At 48.9% G+C, this 26,154-nt stretch overlaps 1 protein-coding gene across 4 annotated transcripts; it reads left to right on the top strand.

The window, feature by feature from the left end:
• Positions 1-65: 65 nt before the first annotated feature.
• On the top strand, positions 66-26,045 carry EMC1 (ER membrane protein complex subunit 1). 4 transcript variants are annotated; one of them, XM_077899385.1, is made up of 23 exons: positions 66-219; positions 3,283-3,407; positions 4,032-4,097; positions 4,355-4,448; positions 5,689-5,817; positions 6,783-6,909; positions 7,467-7,616; positions 7,907-8,074; positions 8,549-8,620; positions 8,977-9,039; positions 9,838-9,960; positions 10,730-10,826; positions 11,154-11,276; positions 12,898-13,097; positions 13,293-13,442; positions 14,128-14,289; positions 14,842-14,961; positions 18,463-18,600; positions 21,937-22,110; positions 22,648-22,858; positions 23,157-23,241; positions 24,352-24,481; positions 24,638-26,045. In XM_077899385.1, the coding sequence occupies exons 1-23, from the start codon at positions 122-124 to the stop codon at positions 24,815-24,817; spliced, it is 2,985 nt and encodes a 994-aa protein (XP_077755511.1). In that variant the 5' UTR covers positions 66-121; the 3' UTR covers positions 24,818-26,045. The 4 variants fall into 4 exon arrangements, with proteins under 4 accessions (XP_077755511.1, XP_077755513.1, XP_077755512.1 ...); XM_077899387.1 differs by having other exon boundaries at positions 11,157-11,276; XM_077899386.1 differs by having other exon boundaries at positions 8,980-9,039.
• The last annotated feature ends 109 nt before the right edge of the window (positions 26,046-26,154 follow it).

The raw sequence follows: 26,154 nt of genomic DNA on the forward strand, positions 1-26,154 counted from the left end.
GGCTTCTCCCCGCCAGGCGGGCTCCAGGGCGACTTCCCGCGCGCCGGGGGTCCTAGCTCCGCGGGGGCGGAGCCTGCGGCGCGGTGCATGCCGGGCGGGGGCGGGGCGCCCGGCTCTCATCATGGCGGCGGCGGCGGCCGGTCTCCGCTTCTGGCTCTGGGCCGCCCTGCTTGTCCTTGCGGCCGCGGTCTACGAAGACCAAGTGGGCAAGTTCGACTGGTGCGTGCGTGTGGGTCACGTTCGGGAGCTGTGCGGCTGTTTTCTCAGCGCCAGCCTCGCGCCTGCTACGGGGAGGACGGGTCGCGGGCAGCGGGACCGGCCGCAGCACCTCCGGGGGGCCCGGTGCGAAATGAAAATGTGGGTCTCCGCGTTCGAGAGCTGAAAGAGGCGGGAGACGGCCGCAGGAGAGCGTTGGACGAAGCAGCGTCAGGGCCGCTTCTCAGCCCGTCTCCGCGGGCCCGGCATTGAGGCGGGCTTGGGGTTCTGGCCGGAGGCCCGGTTTCCGTGCGGGTCAGGCTCGGGTCTACCGGGCGGCGGGGCCCGTGGCCCCTCAGTGGACTCTCGCTTTTCCTCGACTTGGCATCTCGGGTGCGTGAGCAGGGGCTCGGGTCTCCCTGCGGGTCCTAAACCGAGCCCCTTCTCCGGTCATTCAGCCCCGCCCGGCCCCGGGCTCAGGACGGGCCCAGCACGTCTCCCATCAGCTGGGAGGTGCCAGCTTGCTGGCTTTCTTTTCTTTTTACTTATTCATGAGAGACACACAGAGAGAGGCAGAGACACAGGCAGAGGGAGAAGCAGGCTCCGTGCAAGGAGCCCGACGTGGGACTCGATCCTGGGTCTCCGGGGTCACGCCCTGGGCCGAACGCAGGTGCTAAACCGCTGAGCCGCCCGGGAGTCCCTGTAAAATGATCTTATTAATAGTTCATCATTACCTACAGTAGGGGTGAGAATGAATGAGATCGTTAAGTTAGCACAATGTCTGGCGCGTGGAGTACAATTAAGTATTACCTATTATCAGGACTATTCAGGAAACAGTTAATTCTTCAGAGCCCAGCTCAGGTAGCTCCTCCTCTGTGAAGTGTTTTCTGTATCAGATACATTGATTCATGTTTTTTTTTTTTTTTTTGTGTGTGTGTGTGTGTGTGTGTGTGTCTGTAGAGGTCAGCAGTTGTTTTGGGTGCTGTAGATGGAGAGGTAAGAAAGCACTCAGTCGGGGATCCCTGGGTGGCTCAGCGGTTCAGCGCCTGCCTTTGACCCAGGGCGTGATCCTGGAGTCCTGGGATCGAGTCCTGTGTCGGGCTCCCTGCATGGAGGCTGTTTCTCCCTCTGCCTGTGTCTCTGCCTCCTTCTCTCTCTCTCTCTGTCTCACGAATAAGTAAATAAAATCTAAAAAATATAAATAAATTCAACCTAAGTCATATTTTTAATGATGTGGACAAATGCTCACAATACAATGTATATATTGCGCATGTACAGCCTGTACGTGTATGTAGTATGGTTCTAATTTAGCAGAATAGTACAAACATGTCATTACAGATACATAAACAGAAGGAAGTACCCTAAAACATTGAAGAGTTTATGGTGGTGGTATGTTAAGACATTTTAAATTTTTAAGAAATGCTTTTATGTATTTTTCGTATTTTCTATCATGAGCAGACATTGCTTTAGTTTGTCCCCCACCCCGCAGAGAAAGAGCATACACGAAGGAAGGGCAAAGGGAGAGGGAGAAAGAATTGTAAGCAGGCTTCATGCTCAGATGACACAGGGCTGGATCTCGTGACCCTGAGATCATGACCTGAGCCGAAATCAAGAGTTGGATGCTTAATTGATGGAGCCATCCCTGAGCCCTGAGCAGGCATTACTTTTACAGTCCAGATAAAAGATAACGATATTTTATTTTACTTATTTATTTTTAAAGATTTTATTTATTTGACAGCACGCGCATAAGCAGGAGGAGTGGCAGGCAGAGGCAAAAGGAGAAGCAGGCTCCCCACTGAGCAGGGAACCTGACGTGGGTCTCTTGAGGCTCATGAGCCTGGGTCATGACTGACTGAGCCACCCGGGTGCCCCAGATAACAGTATTTTAAAAGAGAGCATGGTAATTAGAATCAGAAAGTCTTAGTCTTGTGTTCTATTTCTGACTATAGTTAGTTGACCCCAACAGACCTTAGTTTACTTATCTGTAAAATGAGAGTAATAACATTTGTCCTATGTATTTCATAGAGCGTTCAATGGATATAGAGAGAATTAAGTACATGAAAATACAGGTAGAAACTGTTATGTCATATAAGCCTGTTTCTTTACTATCTGCTGAGTTGCTTCCTTTTTTTTTTTCTTAGACCAAACAACATAAGAGAAATTTAGTGTAAATGCCATGTGTGTTTAGTTTGCCAGGGATGAGAGTACTTTTCCTGTAGCAGCAATGTGCAAGTACCTCCCGTGTACTTGGTAGCGTGCCATGCAAAGCTAATTATATTCCCTTTATGCTTGAGAGGGGTGTTGAAAAGGATGGGAAATATTCCAAGGAAAGCGTGAGTAATGAGTCAAATGGATCCTGAACATCGGGTGGGCTCGAAAAGGCTGAAGAGAACAGAAGCCTGACCCAGTTTGTGGAGTTTTGTTGGAAAATTCGCATGATTTTTTTTCTCCAGGAGTCAGAATAGAAGGGCCAGTTGGATTGTATGCTTGTGGACACAGACTTTGTGTCTCTTCCCTCGTGTAATAGGAGTGTCTGGTCCCGTTAATGAATACAGAGAGGACTGATGTTTGTTCCTGTAGGAGATTTAGACCTGGTGTTCTTTTGGGTGGCCCTTGAGATCAATATGTGCTTGCATTTAGAAGTAAGAGTTGGGGGCAGCCCGGGTGGTTCAGTGGTTGGCGCCGCCTTCAGTCCAGGGCATGATCCTAGAGACCCGGGATCGAGTCCCGTGTCAGGCTCCTGCATGGAGCCTGCTTCTCCCTCTCCTGTGTCTCTGCCTCTCTCTCTCTCTTTCTGTCTCTATGAATAAATAAATAAAATCTTTTTTTTTTTTTTTTTTTTTTTAAAGAAGAGTTGTACTTCTTATCTATGAGGGTCTATTCTCTCTTCTTGTTCTCTTGGTTTCTGACTACATTGCCTAGAAATCTTGCTTTTGATCAGATTTCCTCATTAACAGACATTCTTCACACGTCCTAAGATACCCATGATGGTGACCACCTCACGTGTTGGTGCAGTGGTCTCTTCACAAAACACTTTTTGCGCAGTGATGATTTTGGCCTTCACACTTCTTGTCCTCACTTCCTCAGGAGACAGCAGTATGTCGGGAAACTCAAGTTTGCCTCCTTGGAGTTTTCCCCTGGATCCAAGAAGTTGGTTGTGGCTACAGAGAAGAATGTGATTGCAGCATTAAATTCTCGGACTGGGGAGATCTGTGAGTGACCAGTGTGGGCCGTAGCTTGGGGTGGAGTGGCTGAGCCTCATGAATCCAGGATGGCCCATGGCCTGTGTAGCCTTCCTGGTTGCTTCCCAGGTTAGGGACAGATTGGCCGAAAGATGCATCTCTTACTGGATTCTGATTCTTTTTTTCAGTTGTGTTAGCTTTGAATAGTAACTGTTTCCCTATAACGACTTTTTAGTTTATCCCCTTAGCCTGAGTTCTAAGAGTTCTTAAGATACTATTTCAAAAAATCCATTTTTCTCTTGCTACTTTTAGGGATGTTTTTAGGCACTAAAATCATGGTGATATAACTTACAATCACTATTTTTCTTGTGCATCTTAAAGATCCTGTTATTTTGTCATGCATTTGTATGTTTAGGGTGGTTGGGGGGGGTGGGAAGTGAGGAGACTTCAGATTGGGACAGGACTGGCTCCTCTCAAACCTTCCTCCCCTCAGTACCCAGTGAGTGTGAGGGGATCATTGTCAGTTAAGTGTAATCCTCCTCTCCCTTGAAATAAAATGAAGTAACCAAGGTGCAAAGACCTCTTTGGTTCTCTGCTACCTTTTTGCACACCTCTCTCTAGTTAATGGTAATGTCTGACTCTCGTGTCTCTCAGTGTGGCGCCATGTTGACAAGGGCACAGCAGAAGGGGCAGTGGATGCTATGCTGCTCTACGGACAGGGTAAGCACAGTCCTGCCTGGTCTCTCTCGTGGTGTTGGTCCATCTCCCCATTCCTCAGTTCCTTCCTTCATACAGGGTCTGCTAGTGAAAAAAAGGAGTGTTCCCAAAAGGTAAGGGGCAGGTATCATAAATAACTTCTATTTGCATCCATACATCAGAGGTGTGGCCACTGCTCATAGCCCATCAGAGGATAGTCTGATACCCCAACAGAGTACCAGTTGGGGAGATGACTTCACCATGAATTTTTTCTCTTCCAGATGCAATCACTGTGTCCAATGGAGGCCGGATCATGCGTTCCTGGGAGACTAACATTGGGGGTCTGAACTGGGAGATTACCTTGGACAGTGGCAGGTAGAGGGCAAGAAGCTCTATTTTTTTTTTAACTTAAATTATTTTTTTATTTTTTAAAATATTATATATATTTATTCATGATAGAGTCAGAAACAGGCAGAGGGAGAAGCAGGCTCCTTGTGGAGAGCCTGATGTGGGACTCGGTCCCAGGATCCTGGGATCACACCCTGAGCTGAAGGCAAATGCTCCACCACCGAGCCACGCAGGCATCCCAAAATTTTTTTATTTTTAAAGATTTTATTTATTTATTCATGAGACAGAGAGAGGCAGAGACATAGGCAGAGGGAAAAGCAGGCTCTCTGTGGGAGTCCAATGTGGGACTTGATCCCAGGGCTCTGGGAATTCACCCTGAGCCGAAGGCAGACGCTCAACCACTGAGCCACCCAGGCGTCCCTGGAAGCTATATTTCAGGTAGCCGTGGTTTGAGGTTTTGCTGAAACACAGGTCTGCATGGACAGCAATTTAGGGTCTTTTGACTTTTTCCTCACAGGCCACTGAAGAACCAAATAACATCAAACACCCTGTGACTTAATGATCTGAGGTCATGGAACATGTGGTTACTCTGCCAGTGTTTCTTGAGCACCGATTGGATGCAGAGCTCTGTGCTAGGTGCAGTGTTTATCCTTGCACTTGAATGCTGCTCCTAACCTTACTGTGATATGAGAACTCTGATGTCCTAGATATAGGAATGTAATATAAATCTTACAATGTTTTAATTTTATATTGAGAGAATAGCTTGGGCAACTGTTACATCTTTCCTGGGATTGTTTCAATTTTGGGGTCATTTGCATTAGTGTATATCTCTTCTGATAATAATTTATCTGATTAATATTTGGCACACCCCCAGGCAGTGGGAATGCACATGTGACTCGAGAAGATTTCTGTTGTCAAGAAACACATTGTCAGCAGTGGGGAGGCAAGCACATAGCCTGTAATCTCAGTACGGGGTGACAGATGCCATGGTAGAGGGATGATCTACTTGCTGGGAATTCCTAGGGGAAGGAGGTAACAAGACTGAGGAGGTTCACAGGGCTTCAGGGAAGCAGTACAGCCAAGTGCTTGAAAGCGCAGCCTCCCAAGTCAGCTAACCAGAAGCAGAGCCCATATTAGGATCCTGATGCATTTGACCCCAAGGCCTATTTTCTTACCTACTAAGCTACAGTGGTAGTGTTTCAGATTATCTCCTCTCATCTGAGACCCTGGAGGTGCTGGCAGTGCTCACTCCTGCACCTGTGCTCAGTTTCCAGGCACTTGGGCTGGTGGGTCTGCAGGAATCAGTGAGGTACATTGCGGTCCTGAAGAAGACCACTCTTGCCCTGCATCATCTCTCCAGCGGACACCTGAAGTGGGTGGAACACCTCCCCGAAAGGTAAGGCCACCTTCCCACCAGGTGGTGGCTGCCTCGTTCTGCTCTCCACAAGCTCCTGTTTCTGAGGGTTGTAACATTTATTCTGACTCAGGCTCCACTTGTGTTGGCCTCATGTGTCTTGTGTTGGGCTCAGTAGATAGAAGCCTGCACTCAGAGGCCGTGCTACTTCTGGCATTTCTTTGCAGTGAGTGGAAGATTCTCAAACTGGGCACTAGAGACAGTCCAGCAAGGGGAGTGGCTTATTCAATTATGGTCATAGCACTCTGGGCTTTTTGATTTCTAATTCAAGTCAGACTGAGCCTTTCATTCATGTTATGAATCAGAACAACTGAAGAAGAGCTCAAGGGAAGAACTGAGCAAGGTTTGAGATGGTTACCAGAGGTCCTAGTCATGGAAAGCATTAAAGCTCTGAAGGATCAGGAGGGAGGAAAGAAAGGAAAAGATTTGCTTAGACCTGTGGCTATTTTCAGGGCATAAAACTCAAATTTGCATGTGGCCAAATGCCTGGCACCTGGGAGCAAAGCAGGCCCAGTAGGAATTGCTGGCAGCTGCAGTGTGTCTGACTTACCTCCGGGGGGCAGCCTTACTCAGCTCATTGACGCCCTATAGGAATTGCCTAGCGATGCTTCTACTTTTTAAGAGCCAGGAGTCTGGTTTTTACATGTAAAGTCAGTTCTAAATTTTTTTTTTTTTTTTTTTTTTTAGTTTTAAATGTTGATGGCTGTTTTACTTATTTACTTTTAGTTTTTAAAGATTTTATTTATTTATTCATGAGAGACACAGAGGCAGAAGCAGGCTCCATGCAGGGAGCCTGATGGCTGTTTTAAAAGAACCAAACCAAACAAAACCTCCTTAGGGACTGCTAATTTGTGATCTGTGGGCAGGGACCTGGCTGATTTTAGAGGACCTGGGAGTGGGCCTGTCCTGCCGCTGAAGCTGTTGCTCCTTGCTTTTTCTTCCCTTAGTGACAGCATCCATTACCAGATGATGTATTCCTACGGTTCTGGGGTGGTGTGGGCCCTTGGAGTTGTTCCCTTCAGCCACGTGAACATTGTCAAGTTTAATGTGGAAGATGGAGAGATTGTTCAGCAGGTATGGATGGCCAGGCATCTGGCTTGAGGAGCCTTATTGATTGTGGAGGGGAATATATGGAGCCCTTCTTTGCATTGGGGTCCAGGGAACTTGGCTGGGCAGATGCAAAAGCCATTCATGGTCCCTGATTCTGTTCAGTTGGAGGCTGCTTTCTCCTCATCAGGTGTTGGTTTAAAGCCCTCACATTTCATGCATGGTGCTTTCCTGGGAGGGCTGGAAAATTATGTAAGTGTTTTCACTGTGAGTTTCTTAGAAGGTAATACTGTGGAAGTAGTGATAGAGAACCACATATGATAAGTACAGTAGAGAAATGCTTATTTGAAGTGTCAGGTCTTAAAAATGACCTAGTATATTTTTCCAGTGAAAAGAAAATCTTAAAAAAAAAATTCTGATTTTTCCATCTTTGGAGCTCTTGAGAAGTTGGGAGGGATGGGAAGAAGTCCTTTGGAACCAGCCATGAAGAGAACCCTCAAGCTTAGGCCCTGGTGGTGACCTTGCTGATGAACAGAGAGGAAAATGTAGAAATTCTCACAAACGTTCTGCTATCTTTTTTGTAGGTCAGGGTGTCAACCCCCTGGCTTCAGAGTCTTACTGGAGCCTGTGGTGTGGTGGATGAGGCTGTCCTGGTGTGCCCTGACCCAAGCTCACGGTCCCTCCAGACCTTGGCCCTGGAGACAGAGTGGGAGTTGAGGCAGATACCACTGCAGGTGAGAGGTAGTGCTGCTGCTCCCTGGCCTGAGGCCTTGCCTTTGCTGCTTAGGAAAGTCTTTCTTCCACTGACACTGCTTGCTTCCTGAGCCTTGGCAGTTGGAAGAAAGTCAGGCCTCTGGCTGAACTCATGTAAAGGGAAATAGGTAGGCCACTCTTCTCTGTAGGGAACTTGAATGGCCACTCTTCTAGAACCATATGACTTGGCCCAGGTAGAGGCCTGGGATTGATCGGTGGATCAGTGACTTGCCTGCTTTTAGCCCTAATCCTCTTTCTTCTTGCCTTTCAGTCTCTGGATTTAGAATTTGCAAGTGGATTCCAACCCCGGGTCCTTCCCACACAGCCCAACCCAGTGGATCCTTCTCGGGCCCAGTTCTTCCTGCAGTTGTCCCCAAGCCACTATGCTCTGCTGCACTACCGTCACGGAGCCCTGAGTCTGCTCAAAAACTTCCCACAGGTAAGTTCAGGCTGTATGGGGCTAGGATTCAGGAGGATCTAGCCAAGCCATGATACTAGTAAGTCCTGCTTGTGAATCTGTAGATGTTTGCTCTGGATCCAGACATCTCTGTGTGTGGTGTGAGAGGGGTTAGCATTAGAGCAGAAATGGAACACTTTTTCTTCTGAGAATTAACAAAGGATCTTCCTCTGAGTCCATAGGAGAGTGGGAGTAATTCAAGCTTCCCTATAGATACCAAGAAAAGCATGAGACTTAGGGTTGGCCTCTACCTGTGTTGTAGTAGGGGAAGGGCCTGTTTTCAGCTGTGGAGGCACCAGGGGCCTCCCTCTGTTTTCAAGTATCCTGGTTGCCATGCTCCAAAGTCAGGAGCACTTTCAGCTCCAAGGCCAAGGGACCTCCCTAGGGAGATGCTCCTTTGTAAGGCCGCTGGCTGGTATAGGCCCCATTTAGGAACTGACACTGCTTTATTCCCAGGCTGCGCTGGTGAGCTTTGCCACCACTGGAGAGAAGACGGTGGCTGCAGTGGTGACCTGTCGCAGCGAAGTGGTGAGTGTCGAGAGTAACGGTCAGCACTGGAGGGTGTTCCTTCCTTATGTCTATCGGGAGCCTTGAGAACCAAAAGTCGGGGCAGTTTGAACCCAGGGGGCAGGAAGCTGTTGAGAAGTAAGTTTTCAGTTGCTCTATAGTGCTTTCAGCACACCCCCTTGTCCTCAGGAACAGGAACCTAATATTGCAACCCTACTTTCATCCGCAGCTGTTAAGCTATGTAGACTTGTGAGCAGTAGTGAGGAGTGACGTCTTCTCCTGGGTGCTGAGATGACACGGAAAAGACGGCTTAATTTCAGGGACTGGGGAGTGACCCCGTGGCTAAGTTTTCTTTTCCATCCTTTTCTTTTCCCTAGCAGAAGCCTAGCAGTTCTGAAGATGGGTCACTGGGGAGCTTTGCGGAGAAGCCCAGTCCCCAGGTACGGTGTGGCATTGGGCACTATGGACCCTGGATGCCAGGGTCCAGGAAGGCTGGAGCGGGTCTCCCAGAGCTTTCAGCCTCAGATGGCGTTTGCTGCAGTCTATGAATCATGTTTGTCTGGATCCTTTGTAGTTAGGAAATTGGATGTAGGATCCCTAGAGTCTGCTCTCAAGCACTTTTTCTTCTCGCTCTGTTTGCGCATGTCCTCTGGGGCCCTGGCTGGTATTGCTGAGTGGTGATCTGTGCAGTTGTGCTGCAGCAGGACACAGGACCCTGGGTGGGACACTTTCTGCTGTGTCTTCCAGCTCCTGAGTTCCTTTCTTTTTTTCTTTCTTTTTTTGGAAGATATTTATTTGATGGAGAGAGCACCAGCAGGCAGAGTGGCAGGCAGAGGGAGAGTGAGAAGCAGGCTCTGAGCGGGGAGCCCGTTGCAGGGCTCAGTCCCGGGACCCTGGGATCATGACCTGAGCCGAAGGCAGATGCTTGACTGACTGAGCCACCCAGGCCCCCCTCTCCTGAGCTCTTCTGAAGAGCTTTGTGATTTCCTTGCTGGGGTCTTACCTCTGTAGGGGAGGTCAGCTGCTCTGTACTGACTTCCTTCTGACATAAGTACAGTGGTCCTGTTTGCTTACTCAGATACCTTATTTCTGCCTTTCTTTTTTCCTTTTGTTTTTCTTTGCATTTCTTTCTTGACGTGGCCCTTCATTAGGGTAGTTAACCCCAATTCCTGAACTACTTTTGTGGGACTTGGCTTTAGGGGATCTCTCTAGGTGACCCGTGCTGTCTGTACCCATAGGACTCATTGACTTGCTTCAACCAGACCTACACCATTAATCTCTACTTAGTGGAGACAGGTCGGCGGTTGCTCGACACCTCCATCACCTTCAGTTTGGAACAGAACGGCACTCGGCCAGAGCGGGTGAGTCAAAGGCTTTGTCTTTGGGCTCTGGCCCGTGGGCTTCCGAGAGTGGGTGTCCCTTCCCTCAGGGCCAGGTCACAATTCTTGGGTCCTGTGTTTGGGCTCTCTGGACATGAGTTCAGTTCCTCTGAACAGCTGACTTGTCAGAAGTCCTCACGATTAGTAGTAGAGGCAGGTATCATTTGTGCAAAGTGGTGAGCGTGCCAGGCACTGTGCTGAGCTACTTACTGATACACTAATTGATTTAGCTTTCTCACCAGTCTTGCGAAGTGCTTACTACTGCCCTCATTTTAAAATTAAACTTGTGCCTTGTGAGATCCAGGAACCTGTCCAGAGTCACGGAGCTAGTAAGTTGTCACCAGTGCCCCAGCCTGCACTTTTGGTCGTCGTCTTATATGGCCTCCATGCACAGTTAGGGTGTTCTTCAGCTTCCCTGGGCTGTGGCTTCCCCATCTCCAAAATGGAAGCTCTGATCTTGGCCTTCTGCTCACTTTGTGGGGAGTGATTGGAGCATATGGAATGACACAGTGCCTGAGAGGCAGTCCGGTTCCTCCTCTGAGAGGTCTGGGCTGCAGCCTAGTGGCACTGTGCTGGCTCTGACAAGTTCTTGTTATCTCATTGAGGTCTAGGCAGTAAGCCATGTTGCTTACATGATGAATAACTTCGTGTGCTGAGCCTTTAACAACTTCTGATACCTTGAATCTGGGGGTCTGGTGCTCAGAGACATTTGGGTTGTGGCTGACTGCAGTGGTTGGGACTTTGCTTACAGCTCTACATCCAGGTGTTCTTGAAGAAGGACGACTCTGTGGGCTACCGGGCCTTGGTACAGACAGAGGATCACCTGCTCCTCTTCCTGCAGCAGCTGGGTGAGCAGACCTCATCCAGCCTGTTTTTTTAAAGCCTGCCCAGATTTCTAGTCAGACTATATTTTTGGGGCCGTGGACTGGTTTCTGGGAAAGATTCCAGGGGAGTGTGGCCTGAATATTTTTTAGAGCCATATGTCATCTGTTTTTGAATAATCCCTTAGCATTCCAGGGTGGGATCTGGAACTTCCCTTGGACTGTTAAATGCCGCCCCCTGCTGTGGCTGCTTCTCTGCCTGACATGAGAGCTGCTGGAATCCCTGAGCCACATAGAAGAGCCTTTGGGCTATGAGGGAGGCAGGCTTGGGTTTCGTAACCAGGGTTTCTGTAGCAGGGAAGGTGGTGCTGTGGGGCCGGGAGGAGTCGCTGGCGGAGGTGGTATGCCTGGAGATGGTGGATCTGCCCCTGACCGGTGCGCAGGCTGAGCTGGAAGGAGAATTTGGCAAGAAGGCAGGTATGCACGGGGGACTCTGGACAGCATAGTGGTTAGAGGGGCTGCTCCAAGAATGAGTCTGGTAGTTAGACGACAGGAGATGTTGGCTCACGGCATCTCCGGCTTTCTGGGTGCAGTCATTTTGCCAGTGTGTGTGGAACTAGCTCTGCGACCAGATTCCAGTGCGTACATGGCCACGTGGTTTAGGTAACGGTTCTTCTCTCTGAAAGGAGCCACTTGGAAACCCTTCTATGGGAAGATCCTGAGGAAAGAGTCTTAACTTAGTAGAGTAGTAACTACCATTGTCTCAGTACCTCAGATCTGCCAGGCACTGTATCATACTTTGTCCCCCAGGCACCAGCCACCTCTTTCTGGAGAGGTGTAACTGGGTTGATGGGGTTGTTGTGGTAATTGGCAGTGTCCTCTGCTGCTGGCCAGTCCCAGGCCCCAGAATGGACTTGGTTCATTCCACTCTGGTCAGTCCTGCCTCCCGCCTCTCCCTCCCATCCCTCACTCTGCAGCCGTAGTTACTGAGGGCCTACTCTGGGCCAGGCACCTTGGTAGGCATTGTGGGTTCTCTTGAGCCGAGGATTAATTTGACTTTACTATTTATTTCTGCTGCCCGGATCCAGCAATTCAAGGTAAAATCTGCTTCCTGCTGCCTTGTTGCTCATTGCCTGCCCACGTGGCTAGCTTTTGGTTAATTCTTTGTTTTTCCTGACCTGCATCAATGAGGTACATAACTGTGTGTGCATGAACTCCTGTTCCTGTGACTTGTCCTGTTTGCCTCTCACTTCCTTGACCTGAGGTTGCTGGAAAGTAGCATACGCAAGGGCACCACTCTTTAGTGAGCACTCACTGGGGACCCTGCATGGCATGAAGTCCTGTGTGTAGGTCTTGTGGTCTTCGGACTATATACAAGTTTACAGATGAGGAACCAGAGGCCAGAAGTTATGTACATTTCCCAGGTCACCCAGCTAGTGAGTAGTAGAGCTAGGATTTTAATCCAGGCTGCCAGACGCCAGAGACCATCTCTTTACTCATGCTACCTTGCTCTGGTGGCCACACTTACCCTGTGGGGAAGACTTGAGGGTGGCACCCTCATTGACAGGGTCAGGGGTGAACGATTGCCCAGGGAAGTTGGTGGCAAGTAGGTCTGTTGGGTGTAGGTTCAATAGTGAACAGGGTGGGGGTAGAGCAGTGGGTAATGGAAATTCCTGTCCACGGCACACTTACCTCTGCATCCTGCGCTCCCACATTCTCCCCTCTTCTGGCTTTCTTGTGGCACCCAGAAGCCTTCCTCTGGCCATTCTGGATGCGGGCTGTGGTGGAGACATGCTCAGCATGGCCACGTCCTGCATGGCTGATCCCTGACCTCCTGGTCTCCCTTTCCAAGATTCCAGGAGGTGAGAGAACTGCGAGCCAGGAAGATAGGTTTTAGAAGTTCCTGCATGGCTATACCCGAGTGTGAGATTAGTAGCTTCAGATAAGGACTGCCCTTTGGGCTTGCTTCTTCATGTATGGATGACTTGAGTGTTCCAGGGGAGCAGGAGAGATCCCCCATGAGGAAAAGCTTCTTGCTGGAAATACCTGGTCTGATAAGGGGTGAGCCTCAGCTGTGTTACCTTTTCCTTGACACCAGACGGCTTACTGGGGATGTTCCTGAAACGCCTCTCGTCCCAGCTCATCCTGCTGCAGGCGTGGACTTCTCACCTCTGGAAGATGTTTTATGATGCTCGGAAGCCCCGCAGTCAGATTAAGAATGAGATCAACATTGACACCCTAGCCAGAGATGAATTTAATCTCCAGAAGATGATGGTGATGGTGACAGCCTCGGGCAAGGTGAGGTAGAGGGTTTTAAGCCCCCAGTAGCAAACCTGCTGAGGTTCTGTGAGTGGGAAGCAAAAAAGCCTTTGGTAGACACTGGTTCTAATTTCTAAGGATGGAAAAAAAAAAAAAAAAAAAAATTTCCAAGGATGGAATCAGTTCTTCAGTTTGTCTTTCTAGTAGTGAGTCAGTTATTTGTTTATCTTGCAGCTTTTTGGCATTGAGAGCAGTTCTGGCACCATCCTGTGGAAACAGTATCTCCCCAATGTCAAGCCAGACTCCTCCTTTAAACTGATGGTCCAGAGGACTACTGCCCATTTCCCCCACCCCCCGCAGTGCACCCTCCTGGTAAAGGACAAGGTGAGGCTGTCCTTCTCAGGTTTGAGCCAAAGTGGGGGTGGCTTTTTAGTGTTGTGTAAGTTGAATTTCTCCTGGGCCTTTGGAATTCTGGGAGAGCTAGGGACAAGTGTTCAGGAGTTAGAGCTCTGTTTGTTCCAGCTGTTTGTCTAAGTGGAGGAAGCACCAAGGACCGATGGGGGTTGACTCTGGAGGGGGTGTGATGTCACCAGACCTGGGATGAGCCAGCCCTCCTTCCCAGCTGAGCAGCTGCTTTCTCTTGAGACAAGGGAGAGCAGGATGCAAAGCTATTTGTTTCTGCCTCCTGGAATTCGCTGGATTTTAGCGGATTCATTCAGGTGTCATTAGAAAGGGGCACTTTCTTGGCTTGTTAGTCCCTGTTGGAATGGCTGCCCGGGGTTCCCGAATCTGTACTTGACCATTGTGTTTGTTCCTCAGCATGTGCGGTACTTGCTTAGCTTCAGAGCCAGGGACTGTTTAACTGTTCACCTTCTGACACGTACATTAGCCTTGAGGATGGTTCGCCTTTAGGCGAAACTTTATTTTGCACAAATAGGAAATCCATACAGAGGAGTCTAGAGAATCTGTCAGAGTTGAGCTGAAGTCCCAGCAATCAGGGACAATTTACCTCTAGCATTTGCATTCTTTTCCTGTTGGTGGGGTCTGACAGTTTGCTTGCCCATTTCAGGACACGGGCATGAGTTCTCTGTATGTCTTCAATCCCATCTTTGGGAAGTGGAGTCAGGTGGCTCCCCCAGTGCTGAAGCGTCCCATCTTGCAGTCTTTGCTTCTCCCCATCATGGATCAAGACTATGCCAAGGTGCTGCTGTTGATCGACGACGAGTATAAGGTAGGAGATTTCAGAGTGGCTGGAGAACCTCTGGTGGGTTGGGTGGGAGGAAGGTGGTCCTGAGGCAGCTGGTGGCCAGAGCTGGAGCTCTGTGCGGTCAGCCCGTGTGTGGGCCTGAAGGGCTTCTCTGCGCCACCCGATGGCACTTCTGCACTTCTGCACTTGTGAAAACTCAGGCTCTTAGCAAAATTAGATTTAAGCCTATTTGGGTTCAGTGGACCTTTTTTTTTTTTTTTTTTAAATTATTTATTTATTTATGATAGTCACACAGAGAGAGAGAGGCAGAGACACAGGCAGAGAGAGAGGCAGGCACCATCCAGAGAGCCTGATGTGGGACTCGATCCTGGGTCTCCAGGATCGCGCCCTGGGCCAAAGGCAGGCGCCAAACTGCTGCGCCACGCAGGGATCCCTCAGTGGACTTTAATTCTTTTCAGATGGACTGTTTGATTCTTAAGGCTTTTTGATGGTGAACAGTGATGAATCTTGAGAAACTGTGCACAGAGAGCATCCTTTAGCTTTAACTCTTTCCTTGGGGTATCTGGCATCTTCAAGGTCACAGCGTTCCCAGCCACTCGGAATGTCTTGAGACAGCTACATGAGCTCGCCCCTTCCATCTTCTTCTATTTGGTGGATGCAGAACAGGGACGGCTGTGTGGATACCGACTTCGAAAGGTAGGGAAAGCACCTCCTGGGGACCTTTCAGGAGAGGGGTATAAGTGTTTCCTGGATATTGGCTCAGAAGTGGATTATGTTCATTTATTGTAAATATGGGTCAGCATAGTCCTGATGTCTGATTCATAGTCCTTTCCATGTTGAGCAGCTGCTGCCTGGTAGGCAAGGTTCTAGGTGCTGTGAAAAGAGCAGTGCCCGGTAGATGAAGTCTCTGCCCCCTTGGAGTTATGTGTTTTTTTGTTGTTGTTGTTTGTTTGTTTGTTTTTACAATTAATTTAGAGAGAGTGCGCGTGAGTGGTGGGAAGGGCAGAGGGAGAGGGAGGAGGAGAGCACACTTGAACAGACTCCTTGCTGAGCAGGGAACCCGACGTGGGGCTTGATCCCAGGATCCTGGGACCATGACCTGAGCTGAAATAAAGGGTGGGCCGCTTAACTGGCTGAGCCTCTCAGCTGCTCCTGCTCTCCCCATGAGTTTTTGTTTGTTTGTTTGTTTTTTGTTTGTTTTTGTTGCCCCCCCCCCCCCCATGAGTTTTTATCTTGTGTTCCTTTCCTCTAGCAAAGGGAAGGGATGTTGTTGTTTGTTCTGGAGAGGTTGGGAGGTAGGAATGGGGCTTGAGTAATGGCTTGTACTTCTGTATGAAGATGATAGTATTGACCACTCTGGATAGAACGTGTGCTTTGAATCTTATTTTTAGGATTGAGATTGATTTGCTCTAATGCTGGCGTACTCGAGTCCAGCGCTAGCAAACCGTGATAGACACTGGCTCTGAGGGCCAGCCCTGAGCTCACAGGAGGCTGGCCTTGACCTCATTAGCTGGGCATGTACTCACGAGAGGCCCTCCACCCTGTCCCGCGGGGCGTTTTGAGAGGCAATACAACATAGAGCTTAAGAGCTTGGCTCCAGCTGCCCAAGTGTGAAGCCAAGCTCTATCACTTACTTACTTTGTGACATTGGGCCCGTGACTTCTTGGGCCCTGTTTTCTCATCTATAAAATAAGATGAGAGAGGACCTACTCTAAGTTTGCTGTGAGGAGACAGGGAGTTAATGTGTGGTGTGCAAGTCACAGGAAGCAAGGCCTGGCACATGGTAAATGCCATCTAAGTTTTAGCTGCTGTTGTCTTAAAAATGCAGTGACTTTTCTTGACATTTTGTAACAGTTGACCTTTCCAGAAACAGCATGGGAAATAGTCTCCCCAGAAAACATTCTTTACCGTTGTGCATAAAAACATTGCCCCTTCCAAGTTGTTAAAAAGGGGGACCTTGAGGGACCCCTGGGTGGCTCAGTGGTTGAGCCTCTGCCCTTCAGCTCAAGAGGTGTGATCCTGGGATCCGGGATTGAGTCCCCCCGTCACAGGGAGCCTGCTTCTCCCTCTGCTTGTGTCTCTGCATCTCTCTCTCTCTTTGTGTCTCTCATGAATAAATAATCTTTAAAAGAAGGGGAGGTGTACCTTGAAAGAGATGCACTTTATGGATAGAGGAGAGCAAGTCTGCCAGTGTCATGATGGGTGAAATCCTGAGGAAATGGGAAGAAACAGTGGCCAAGGGAGGGCAAAGTACACAAAGCTTATGTGGGAAATAAGCCAAGTGCAGTCTTGGGTCTTTGACCTCCAAGTGCATTTACTGGGGCCTTCCTCCCTGGGGATGCTTTAGGAACTCCTAATGGTTTCACAGGAGGCCATATCAAGGAAGCCTAATTTGCTCTTAATAAAATTTTTATTAAAAAAAAATTTCAGTAATGCATGAATATATTCTCACTGTAAAAATTAAATGTAGGACATGAACAGACTTCTTCAGCCCCGCACTCAGCTGCCTCCTGCACATGGAACATGTGTAAGTGGTTGGCCATGCATCTTTTTTTTTTTAAGATTTATTTATTTGAGGGAGTAGGGGGAGAGAGAAAGCGTGCACGTGTGAGTAGGGAAGGGGTTAGAGGCAGAGGGAGAGTCCACAAGCAGACCCTTTGCTGAGTGCAGAGCACAACACACAGGGCCAGGGGATATTTCAGGACCCCAAGATCATGACCCCAGCTGAAACCAAGAGAGTCAGCCACTTAACTGACTGAGCCAACCAGGCGCCCCTTCCCCCGGCCTTTCTGTGTTTTTACAGATACAGAGTAACAGTGATATGGACTATAATACATATGGGGTTTATATTTAGGTTTTCTTACTGAAACAGAATTGACCTGTATTTTTTAATGTAAAATTTGTTCCTTTCGCATAATGTATTTTTTCATTATTTTGTTAAGTCCATTTTTTAGAACATTGAGAAAATGCAAAATCATGAGGTTATGGCTCGCTTCTTGAATGCACTATGTACGTGGCACTCAGATCAGGAAGCAGCATGGCACCAGGGCCCTTTCCAGTCACCCCTCCCCTTCCTCCCAAGGCTTCATGTATACATAGTATGGATGGATAATTATTTAACTATAGGGCGCCTGGGTGATGCATTCAGTTAAGTGTCCAACTCCTGGTTTCGGCTCAGGTCATCATGATCTCATGGTTGTGAGAGTGAGCCCCCTATTGGGCTCTGTGCTCAGTGGGGAGTCTGCTGGAGATTCTTTCTCTCTCACCCTCTGCCCCTCCAGCTCATGCTCGCTTGCCTGCTCTCTCACTAGCGCTCTTTCTCTCTCTCTCTCTCTCTCTCTCTCAAATAAATAAATCTTTATCTTTTTATTTTCAAAAGATTTATTTATTTATTCATGACAGACACAGAGAGAGAGAGGCAGAGACAGAGGCAGAGAGAGAGAAGCAGACTCCATGCGGGGAGCCTGATGTGGGACTCGATCCTGGAACTCCAGGATCTTGCCCTGGGCTGAAGGCAGCCTCTCAACTGCCGAGCCACCCAGGCATCCCAATAAATAAATCTTTAAAAAAATAATATATTTAACTGTAAAGGTTTGTGAATTGGTTTTCTTGACCATAGAGAGCATTTCCTGTAATGTTTTGTTTGTTTCTTTAAAAAAAAAAAAAAAGATTTTATTTATTTATCTATCCATGAAAGGCACAGAGAGAGAGAGGCAGAGACACAGGCAGAGGCAGGAGCAGGCTCCATGCAGGGAGCCTGGTGTGGGACTTGATCCCGGGACTCCAGGATCATGCCCTGAGCTGAAGGCAGATGCTCAACCGCTGAGCCACCCAGGTGTCCTTCCTGTAATGTTTCAGTGTCCCCGCTAGCTTAGCAATTTATTGCTGGATTCAGATACAGGAATCGTAGTTATTATCAATAAGTGGTAAACTTTTCTTGGATAGTTCATATTCAGATAAACAGTGGGATACCACTGAACATTCCTTTCTTACTAGCTTCAGTATCTTGCCTCAACAAACTAAGAGTTCCATAACTTCTGTACAAACTAGATCCTTTTTTGCTGTTTTCCTAGGAGCTCTGATCTCTGTTTCTTCTGGTACAAAGGCCCCAAATAAAGGTGTGTGGGATATATAACTGTCATGGGTCTGAGTGTACCCACCAGATTATAAGTGCTGGCTTTCTTGCCCTTGCCCTAGGATCTTACCACTGAGCTAAGTTGGGAGCTGACTATTCCCCCAGAAGTCCAGCGCATTGTCAAGGTGAAGGGGAAGCGCAGCAGTGAGCACGTTCATTCCCAGGGTCGAGTGATGGGGGACCGCAGCGTGCTCTATAAGGTATGGTTCTGTAGTTCCAGGGTCGGGAAGGGCAAGGGTTTGGATTCTGGCTCTAGGATTTGGTAGATACTTGATCTTGAGTGAGTCATTTCATTCCTTTGAGCCTTAATTTATCACCTATGAGATGAGCATAACATCCCCTCCTAGGGTCATTGTGATGATCACATAGATGCTCGTGCCTAAGGTAGTACCTGGCATATGGCTGCTACCCAGTACATTAGCTCTTGTTTTTATTGATAGTGCTGATAGAACTTTCTGGAGTTAAGCCTTAGTTAATCCATTAGAAACTCCATCTCTATGATCCAACACTAGTTAGTGGCAAGGGAAGGGAGACAGAGCTAGTGGGTTGCAAAACTGCTGGGAGAGAAGGCAGTCCTTGTAATGCATGGTCATTAATTATATTAATTATACCTTCTGCAGAGCATGGATTGAGTTGGAGGAGGATGTGTGATGGAACAGGGTAGCATGTCCAAGGTAGCTTATGGGGAAGCTGCTTCACTGGGCGTGGGGCAGCACTGCAGGGTGTAAGCCAGCTGGACTGTCCAAGTACAGACTTGGCTCCACCGCACGCTAGCTGCTCATCATGGCTAATTTTCATATGTTTCCTAAATGTGTATTTTTTTTTTTTTTAAGATTTTATTTAGGGACCCCTGGGTGGCGCAGCAGTTTGGCACCTGCCTTTAGCCCGGGGCGCGATCCTGGAGACCTGGGATCGAATCCCACGTCGGGCTCCCTGCATGGAGCCTGCTTTTCTCTCTGCCTGTGTCTCTGCCTCTCTGTCTCTCTCTGTGTGACTATCATGAATAAATAAATAAAATCTTAAAAAAAAAAAGAAAGATTTACTTATTCATGAGAGACAGAGAGAGGCAGAGACACAGGCAGAGGGAGAAGCAGGCTCCATGCAAGGAGCCCGACATGGTACTTGATCCCAGGTCTCCAGGATCATGCCCTGGGCCAAAGGTGGCGCTAAACCGCTGAGCCACCCGGGCTGCCCCTGAATGTGTATTTTTAAGAATATAATGGGGTTAAGAGCACCTACATTGTATGATTGTTTTTGAAGATTAACAACAACATATAACATGGTTAGAACAGTGCCAGCCGTGTAGTTAACGTTATTATCACTCTTGATTTGAAATCTTTATTGATGGATGCCTTCCATATGGCTGCAGTTTGACTTATTCAGAAAGGCCAAAATAACATATTCTAAAGTACATTTGATTTGTACTAGAAAAAGTGTGTTCATTATGTAAATTTACCTTTATGAGTTAAAATTTACTAGAGTACTTGTATTCTTCTACATTGAAAAAAATAGTAGTCAGAGTAGGGTTTTTTGGATTTGTACACATCACACAAATTTTTTAGTTTTTTTCAGGAAGCTTCCTTCTGTTTGGCCTAGTTTTAGATTTACAGGAAAGCTGCAAAGATGGTACATTGAATTGGCATGTACACCTTACTTGGCTTTCCCTAGGGACTGTGGTGCATCTGTCTGAACTAAGAAACCAGCATCAGTACAAGACTGTTAACTACAGACTTTCTTGGGGTTTCACTGGTTTTCCCATGAAGGTCCCTTTCTGCCACAGGCCCAATCCCAGGCCGCACGCCCCATGGAGTTGCCATGTTTCTCTAAGTCTCCTCCAGCCTGTTTAGTCTTTCGTGATTTTGATAGATTTGAAGAGTACTAGACAGGTGTTTTGTAGACAATTTTGGTTTGTCTGATGTTTTTCTCATGGTTAGACTGTGGTTGGGGGTTTAGATGGAATACCACAAAGGGAAGCTGTACTTTTTTTGTAGGAGTGGGGGCTTGCTAGCGGGATGTCAGGTACTCTTTTAGACCCTGGGGATATATCAGTGAACAAAATAGACAAAATTGAGGCTGTTAATATATTCAGGAGCATATCAGAGAGATGATTAGTTCTACAGAAGAACAAAGCCAAGAAAAGGGGAGTGGGAAGCTGGGATTGGAAGGGGGTGGAATTTAAAATAGGGAGGTTAGGGAGGGTCTCACTGAGATAGTGACACCTTAACGAAGGAGGGAGGATAGTGCGTAACATAGAGGAACAGGCTTCTGGACAGGAAGGCTGGAGTGGACCTGGAGCGTTCTAGAAACAGCCAGGGGGCGCAGTATGACTGGAATGGGGTGAGTGAGGAGAGTTCAGGCTGCTGGGGTTGGAGGGTGGCGGGGCATATCATGGCCACCACTCTCGCCTTGATGTTGAATGAGTTGGAGTGCCAGTGGGAAGTTGGGAGCACAGATGTGACATAAGTGACTAAGGTTAAGGGCTCACTCAGCTTGCTGGGTCGAGATCAGAAGACCAAGGGAGACAGCAGGCTGGGGGACAGCAGGCTGACCTGCTCTTGCAGTAAGCCAGATGATGTGGTGGCTTGACCTGGGTTGGGTGGGGGGTGAGGTGAGGGGGACCAGAGTCCAGGTGCTTCTGAAGGTAGAATCAGTACGATATGCTGATAGGTGGGATGTTTGGGGAGCAAGAAGGGAGTCAAGGAGTTGGAGGTTCCGGATCTCCACCCTGACACATTGGGGAGGCCTGCAGGGAGCAGGCTTTAGGCACGGGCAGAACAGGAGTTCCCTTTGGGGCATGTCAGGTTTGAGGTAGGACATTTAAGAAGAGATACTGAGACGTCAGCCTGGAGTTCGGAACAGTGCAGCGTGGGTACGTGACCTTGGCCGTTGGCAGTACCCCTGAGTGGCCTGACCATGAGAGCCAGTGTAGATGATGTCCAGGAGACTGGGGAGATGAGGAGCCTGCAGAACAGACTGAGAAAGAGGGGCTAGTGGGGTGGAGGAAAACCGAGGAACACATGTCCCGGATGCCAGGTGGAGAAAGTATTTTGAGAAGGGGTGATCATGTGTGTCACTTTGTACTAGCAGGTCAGGTGAGACGAGGATGGAGACTCGTCCATTGGTTTAGGGTAGGGAGGGTACTGGTGCAAAGAACTAGCATTGCCGGAGCAGTGGCTTAGGTCAGTGAGTGGGCAGACCGGATTGTATCTTTAGTTAACCATTTACTGTGTCTGTGGCGTGAGCAAGCTGCTTAACTACCTGAAGCCTTTCCTCACCTATTACATGTGGATGACGGTAGCTCCATTCCCAGGTTTGTGGGATTCAGTGAGGTGATGTAGGTAGAGCACCTGACTTGGCACATGGCACCGAGTACAGTGACGACGGACACCGATAGAAAGCTCTTGTGGTCAGGAAGCCCGATTCCTCCACCGGGCAGGTGGGCTCCAGGTCTGCCTCTCCACCCAGGGCTTACAGCACAGCAGAGCTTGTGATTGGCCATTGTGGCTCTGAAGGAACTCTTCCCTCCTCCTCCCCAGAGCCTGAACCCCAACCTGCTGGCCGTCGTGACAGAGAGCACAGACGTACACCATGAGCGCACCTTCATTGGCATCTTCCTCGTGGATGGTGTCACCGGGCGCATCATCCATTCCTCCGTGCAGAGGAAGGCCAAGGGCCCCGTCCACATCGTGCACTCAGAGAACTGGGTGGTGGTAAGGAGCGGCAGGTGGACGGGTGGGAGTTGCAGGGATGCGACCCAGCCAAGGCTGTGTGGCTGGTCTCCCTGGGTCTCAAATACTTTCACTGCCTCTTGTTCCAGAAATTGGTGCTGCTTTCTATTTCTGTTGGATCTAGACCCCTGGATGGCAGCTGAGGTGCTGGTTAGGTCCTGGCTAGGCTCAGGAGCTAGATGGCTCTGGGCTGGTGGCAGCCCTTCCTTGTCCCGCCGGTGTGACCTTGAAGGGTTATTGAACTCTCCGTGTTGTGTAACTTGTGAAGTAGGGCTAGGGGAGTGTCCTCTGGTCTGACTTGGAACAAGTACCCAGACCCTAACTCCTAAGTATCTTGAGAATCCTTTGTCTTATGGCAAACTTTGGGTAAAGCTAGAGAAAACTACCCTGAGAGTTAGTAAAGTTGGTAGCAAGAAGGTGGTGCTGGGTGGTTTCTTTCCTTCCTGCCTTCTTGTGCAATACCCCTTTTGAGCTGAACTTGGCAGCTCAGTCCCCAGATGCCACCCCTCCTCTCTGCAGTACCAGTACTGGAATACCAAGGCCCGGCGCAACGAGTTCACTGTGCTAGAGCTCTACGAGGGCACCGAGCAGTACAATGCCACGGCCTTCAGTTCCTTGGACCGCCCCCAGCTGCCCCAGGTCCTCCAGCAGTCCTATATCTTCCCCTCCTCCATCAGTGCCATGGAAGCCACCATCACCGAGCGTGGCATCACCAGCCGGCACCTGCTTAGTGAGTAACAGGGGAAGGGTCTCTGGGGTGATGGTTTCCTCCGTGTGCCACGCCCAGGACAGAGCTGGAGGCACGCTGCACGCTGCCGGCACAACCCTGTTTGACCACTAGGGGACGTTAGTGAGGAGGGCTTTGTATCAGTAGGCAGAGTTCCTTAGTCCAGCTTTGCCACTGTAAGTGACCCACTTTTTTGGATTTGAAACTCTATTTTAAATTTCTGTGATAATGGTATTTTTTGTGACTAGTCCTGGTTTGGATCACTGTGAACACTGACTTCTGTTTACTTGTTTCTGTGCAGTTGGGCTACCTTCTGGAGCAATCCTTTCCCTTCCTAAAGCCTTGCTGGATCCCCGCCGTCCCGAGATCCCAACAGAACAAAGCAGGTGAGATGCTTGCAGGTAGTGCTGAAGGCCCCCACCCTAAGGAGTGTGGCCTGTTGGTTACGTTTGGTCCTCAGCCTGCTACGTGCTGCCTTGCTATGCTGGGGGCTCGGGCTGTAGCAGGAAACAATCGGACGAAAACCTCTGCCCTCGTGGAGCTAGCTTAACATGCTGGTGAGGGGATGAGACGGACACTGAATAAGATAGGCAAGGGAAATAATACTGTGTTAGGTACTTGTAAAGGCTACTGAGAAAAAATTAAGAGGGGACCAGGGCTATGGAGGGTTGGGAGGGTGGTACGAGGGGTTGTAACTTGAGAGAGTGACCTGGAAACGCCCCTCTGGGAAGGTGACTGAAGACTGGAGGTGGTCAGAAGCCGACCTTTGGCTGTCTGAGAGCAGACTTCCCAGGCAGGGGAGAGCTGTGCCCATGCACTGAGACCATGGCTGGTGCGCCAGAGGCAGGGAGGAGGCCACGCTGGCTACAGCTGTTGCTGGGGGTGGGGGATGTGAGGAGATGGGCTTAGGGAGCTAATGGAGCTGGGTCATGTGGGGAAGCCAGTAGCTTGTGACCGTTGGCATTCAGTTTTGTATTGCCAGCCATCATCTATCTGGTACTTTCTCACTTTTGTTCTGAATTCTGTTCATTTAGGGGTGTGGGGAACTGAGCAGTGTCAGGGGAGAGCAGATCTGCTTTTGCACAGGAGGCAAGGGGGAGTGCAGTGTGGAGAGTGGGGCAGCTGAAGCTGGGCAAGCATGTGGGGTGAGGCTAGGGTTTTCTAAGGAGCGTGGACCAGGGGTGGGAATTGTCCTAGAGGCTCCACAGGTGGGTTTTAGAGTGGCCCTGACTTCCTCCTCTATTGTGAAATACTGGGTGGCTGTTACTAGATGTAGAACAAGGTAGGAGTACAGATCTCACTCTCCACACAGGTTTTTCTTTTGTAGCCCTTTCTAACATTAAGCTGCTAAATTTTTAACTACGTGATGCAAGGAGACTTTGAAGGAAAATTTGAGGCTACACATGTGGCCTCAAAGCCTCCCAGGACTGAGAAAGGGCAGCCAAGAGATCCCCTTGCAGCAGTTCTGAAGGCTGGTCCTGGCTGATGTCTTACAGAGAGGAGAACCTAATCCCATATTCCCCAGACGTGCAGATACACGCAGAGCGATTCATTAACTACAACCAGACGGTTTCTCGAATGCGAGGTATCTACACAGCTCCCTCAGGCCTGGAGTCCACTTGTTTGGTGAGTAGAACTCACAGCCATCCTGTGTGGCAGCCGCTCTTTGCTTCACCCTGGGGAAACAGCTGAGGATTCCATTTCCTTTCTGACCAGAGTTTGAGGTTGTGGTAGACCACTGGCCACCTCTCTTACATATTTCTCATTCTGTCTGCCTTCCAGGTTGTGGCCTATGGTTTGGACATTTACCAAACTCGAGTCTACCCATCCAAGCAGTTTGATGTCTTGAAGGATGACTATGACTATGTGCTGATCAGCAGTGTCCTCTTTGGCCTGGTCTTTGCCACCATGATCACTAAGAGACTAGCACAGGTGAAACTCCTGAATCGGGCCTGGCGGTAAAGACACGGGATCCACTGCCAGAGAGCTGAGGGCAGTAAGGGCCAGACGAGAAGCTCCAGCTGCAGAGTGACGGGCCGGGGGAGGATGTGTGCTGGGTGCTCATCTCCGCGAAGTCGTGGGGAAGATGGGCACTCGTGGAGACTCCTTTCAGGACATGTCTGCTGCAGCATCAGGGGTGGATGGAGGCTGAACTCATTCTCTCAGGCGGGAATCTCAGAGCATCTCGACGGACTTGCCCTCAGAGTCTGAAGGACATCGCCCTGTTTCCTTCCTCTGCCCATCTGCGAATGGTTTTTCTTTACTAAGTCCCCCAACAGATCGTTCTCTTTTGTGAAGCTCACTTCACATGATTTTGGTTCACCTTTTCTGTTTCCCAGGCTCATCTAGAAGTCCTTCTGACTGTTTCCTTGCCTCATGCTTCAGAGTCAGGAGGGAACTCTTATTGATAACTCCACCTCATAGGTGCTTTTGCTGTTGTATATTGGGGAGAAAGAAGATCTACGCTTATTTGAGGCTCAAAGATGGATCCAGCATCTCATGGATTCTCTCCCAGGAGTTGAAGAATCTATATATGGTGTCAAAATTCACTTGAAGCCCCTAGTTTGGAGTCTCTCATTATTTTGGGCCACCCAGTCCTTGGTGCAGTTTATCAAAAGTTAGGTGTGTCACAGTGTCCTGTTCTGCTGATCATTGCCCATGCTTTGCACATAAGGTGTGTCCGAGCCGAGGCCACCTTAATACTACTGAATTGCCTGAACCTGCAAGGGATTGCAAGGGAAGAGAGACTCTACCCATTTCTTGGTACCTCCTAACCTTTCATTGTATCCCCAGGCTGGTCTAGTCCTCTTCTGACCTAGTTAGAGACAGGTATCCTGTTTAAGAACCTTATTATTTATTTTTTACTTTTAGATACAAATTAATGAGTACATCACCATATTTCTCCTAAAGTGAGTAGATTTTAAACGTTACTGCTGTAACCCTTGCAGCTTTAAAAAAGGGGAGAGGGGACCGGGGTTATGAAACTGGCACATTGTGGAGGGAGCATTGCTGATTGGCTGGGCTGACATCTCTGCCACAAATGGAAAAAGTCCTAAAGGCTTCCTTTATGCAACTTGAGGAATTATGGAGTTTTTCCTGTGGAGGATTAAATGTGCAGAGGAGACCATCTCTAGCCTGTGGGGAGGAGCAGTTCCCTCAGATGTGTGAATAAAGTGGATGATGAAGGGCATGAATGTCTGACCTTTTTTGTGATGTGGGACTCTGAGACAACTTCTGCATTAGAGGGAACCAGAAGCTGTGTATTTTAGTAGGGAAACATGCCAATTTAATCATCTAGG

This window comes from Canis aureus, chromosome 5 (assembly GCF_053574225.1).
Source record: "Canis aureus isolate CA01 chromosome 5, VMU_Caureus_v.1.0, whole genome shotgun sequence".
Classification (NCBI taxonomy): Eukaryota; Metazoa; Chordata; class Mammalia; order Carnivora; family Canidae; genus Canis; species Canis aureus.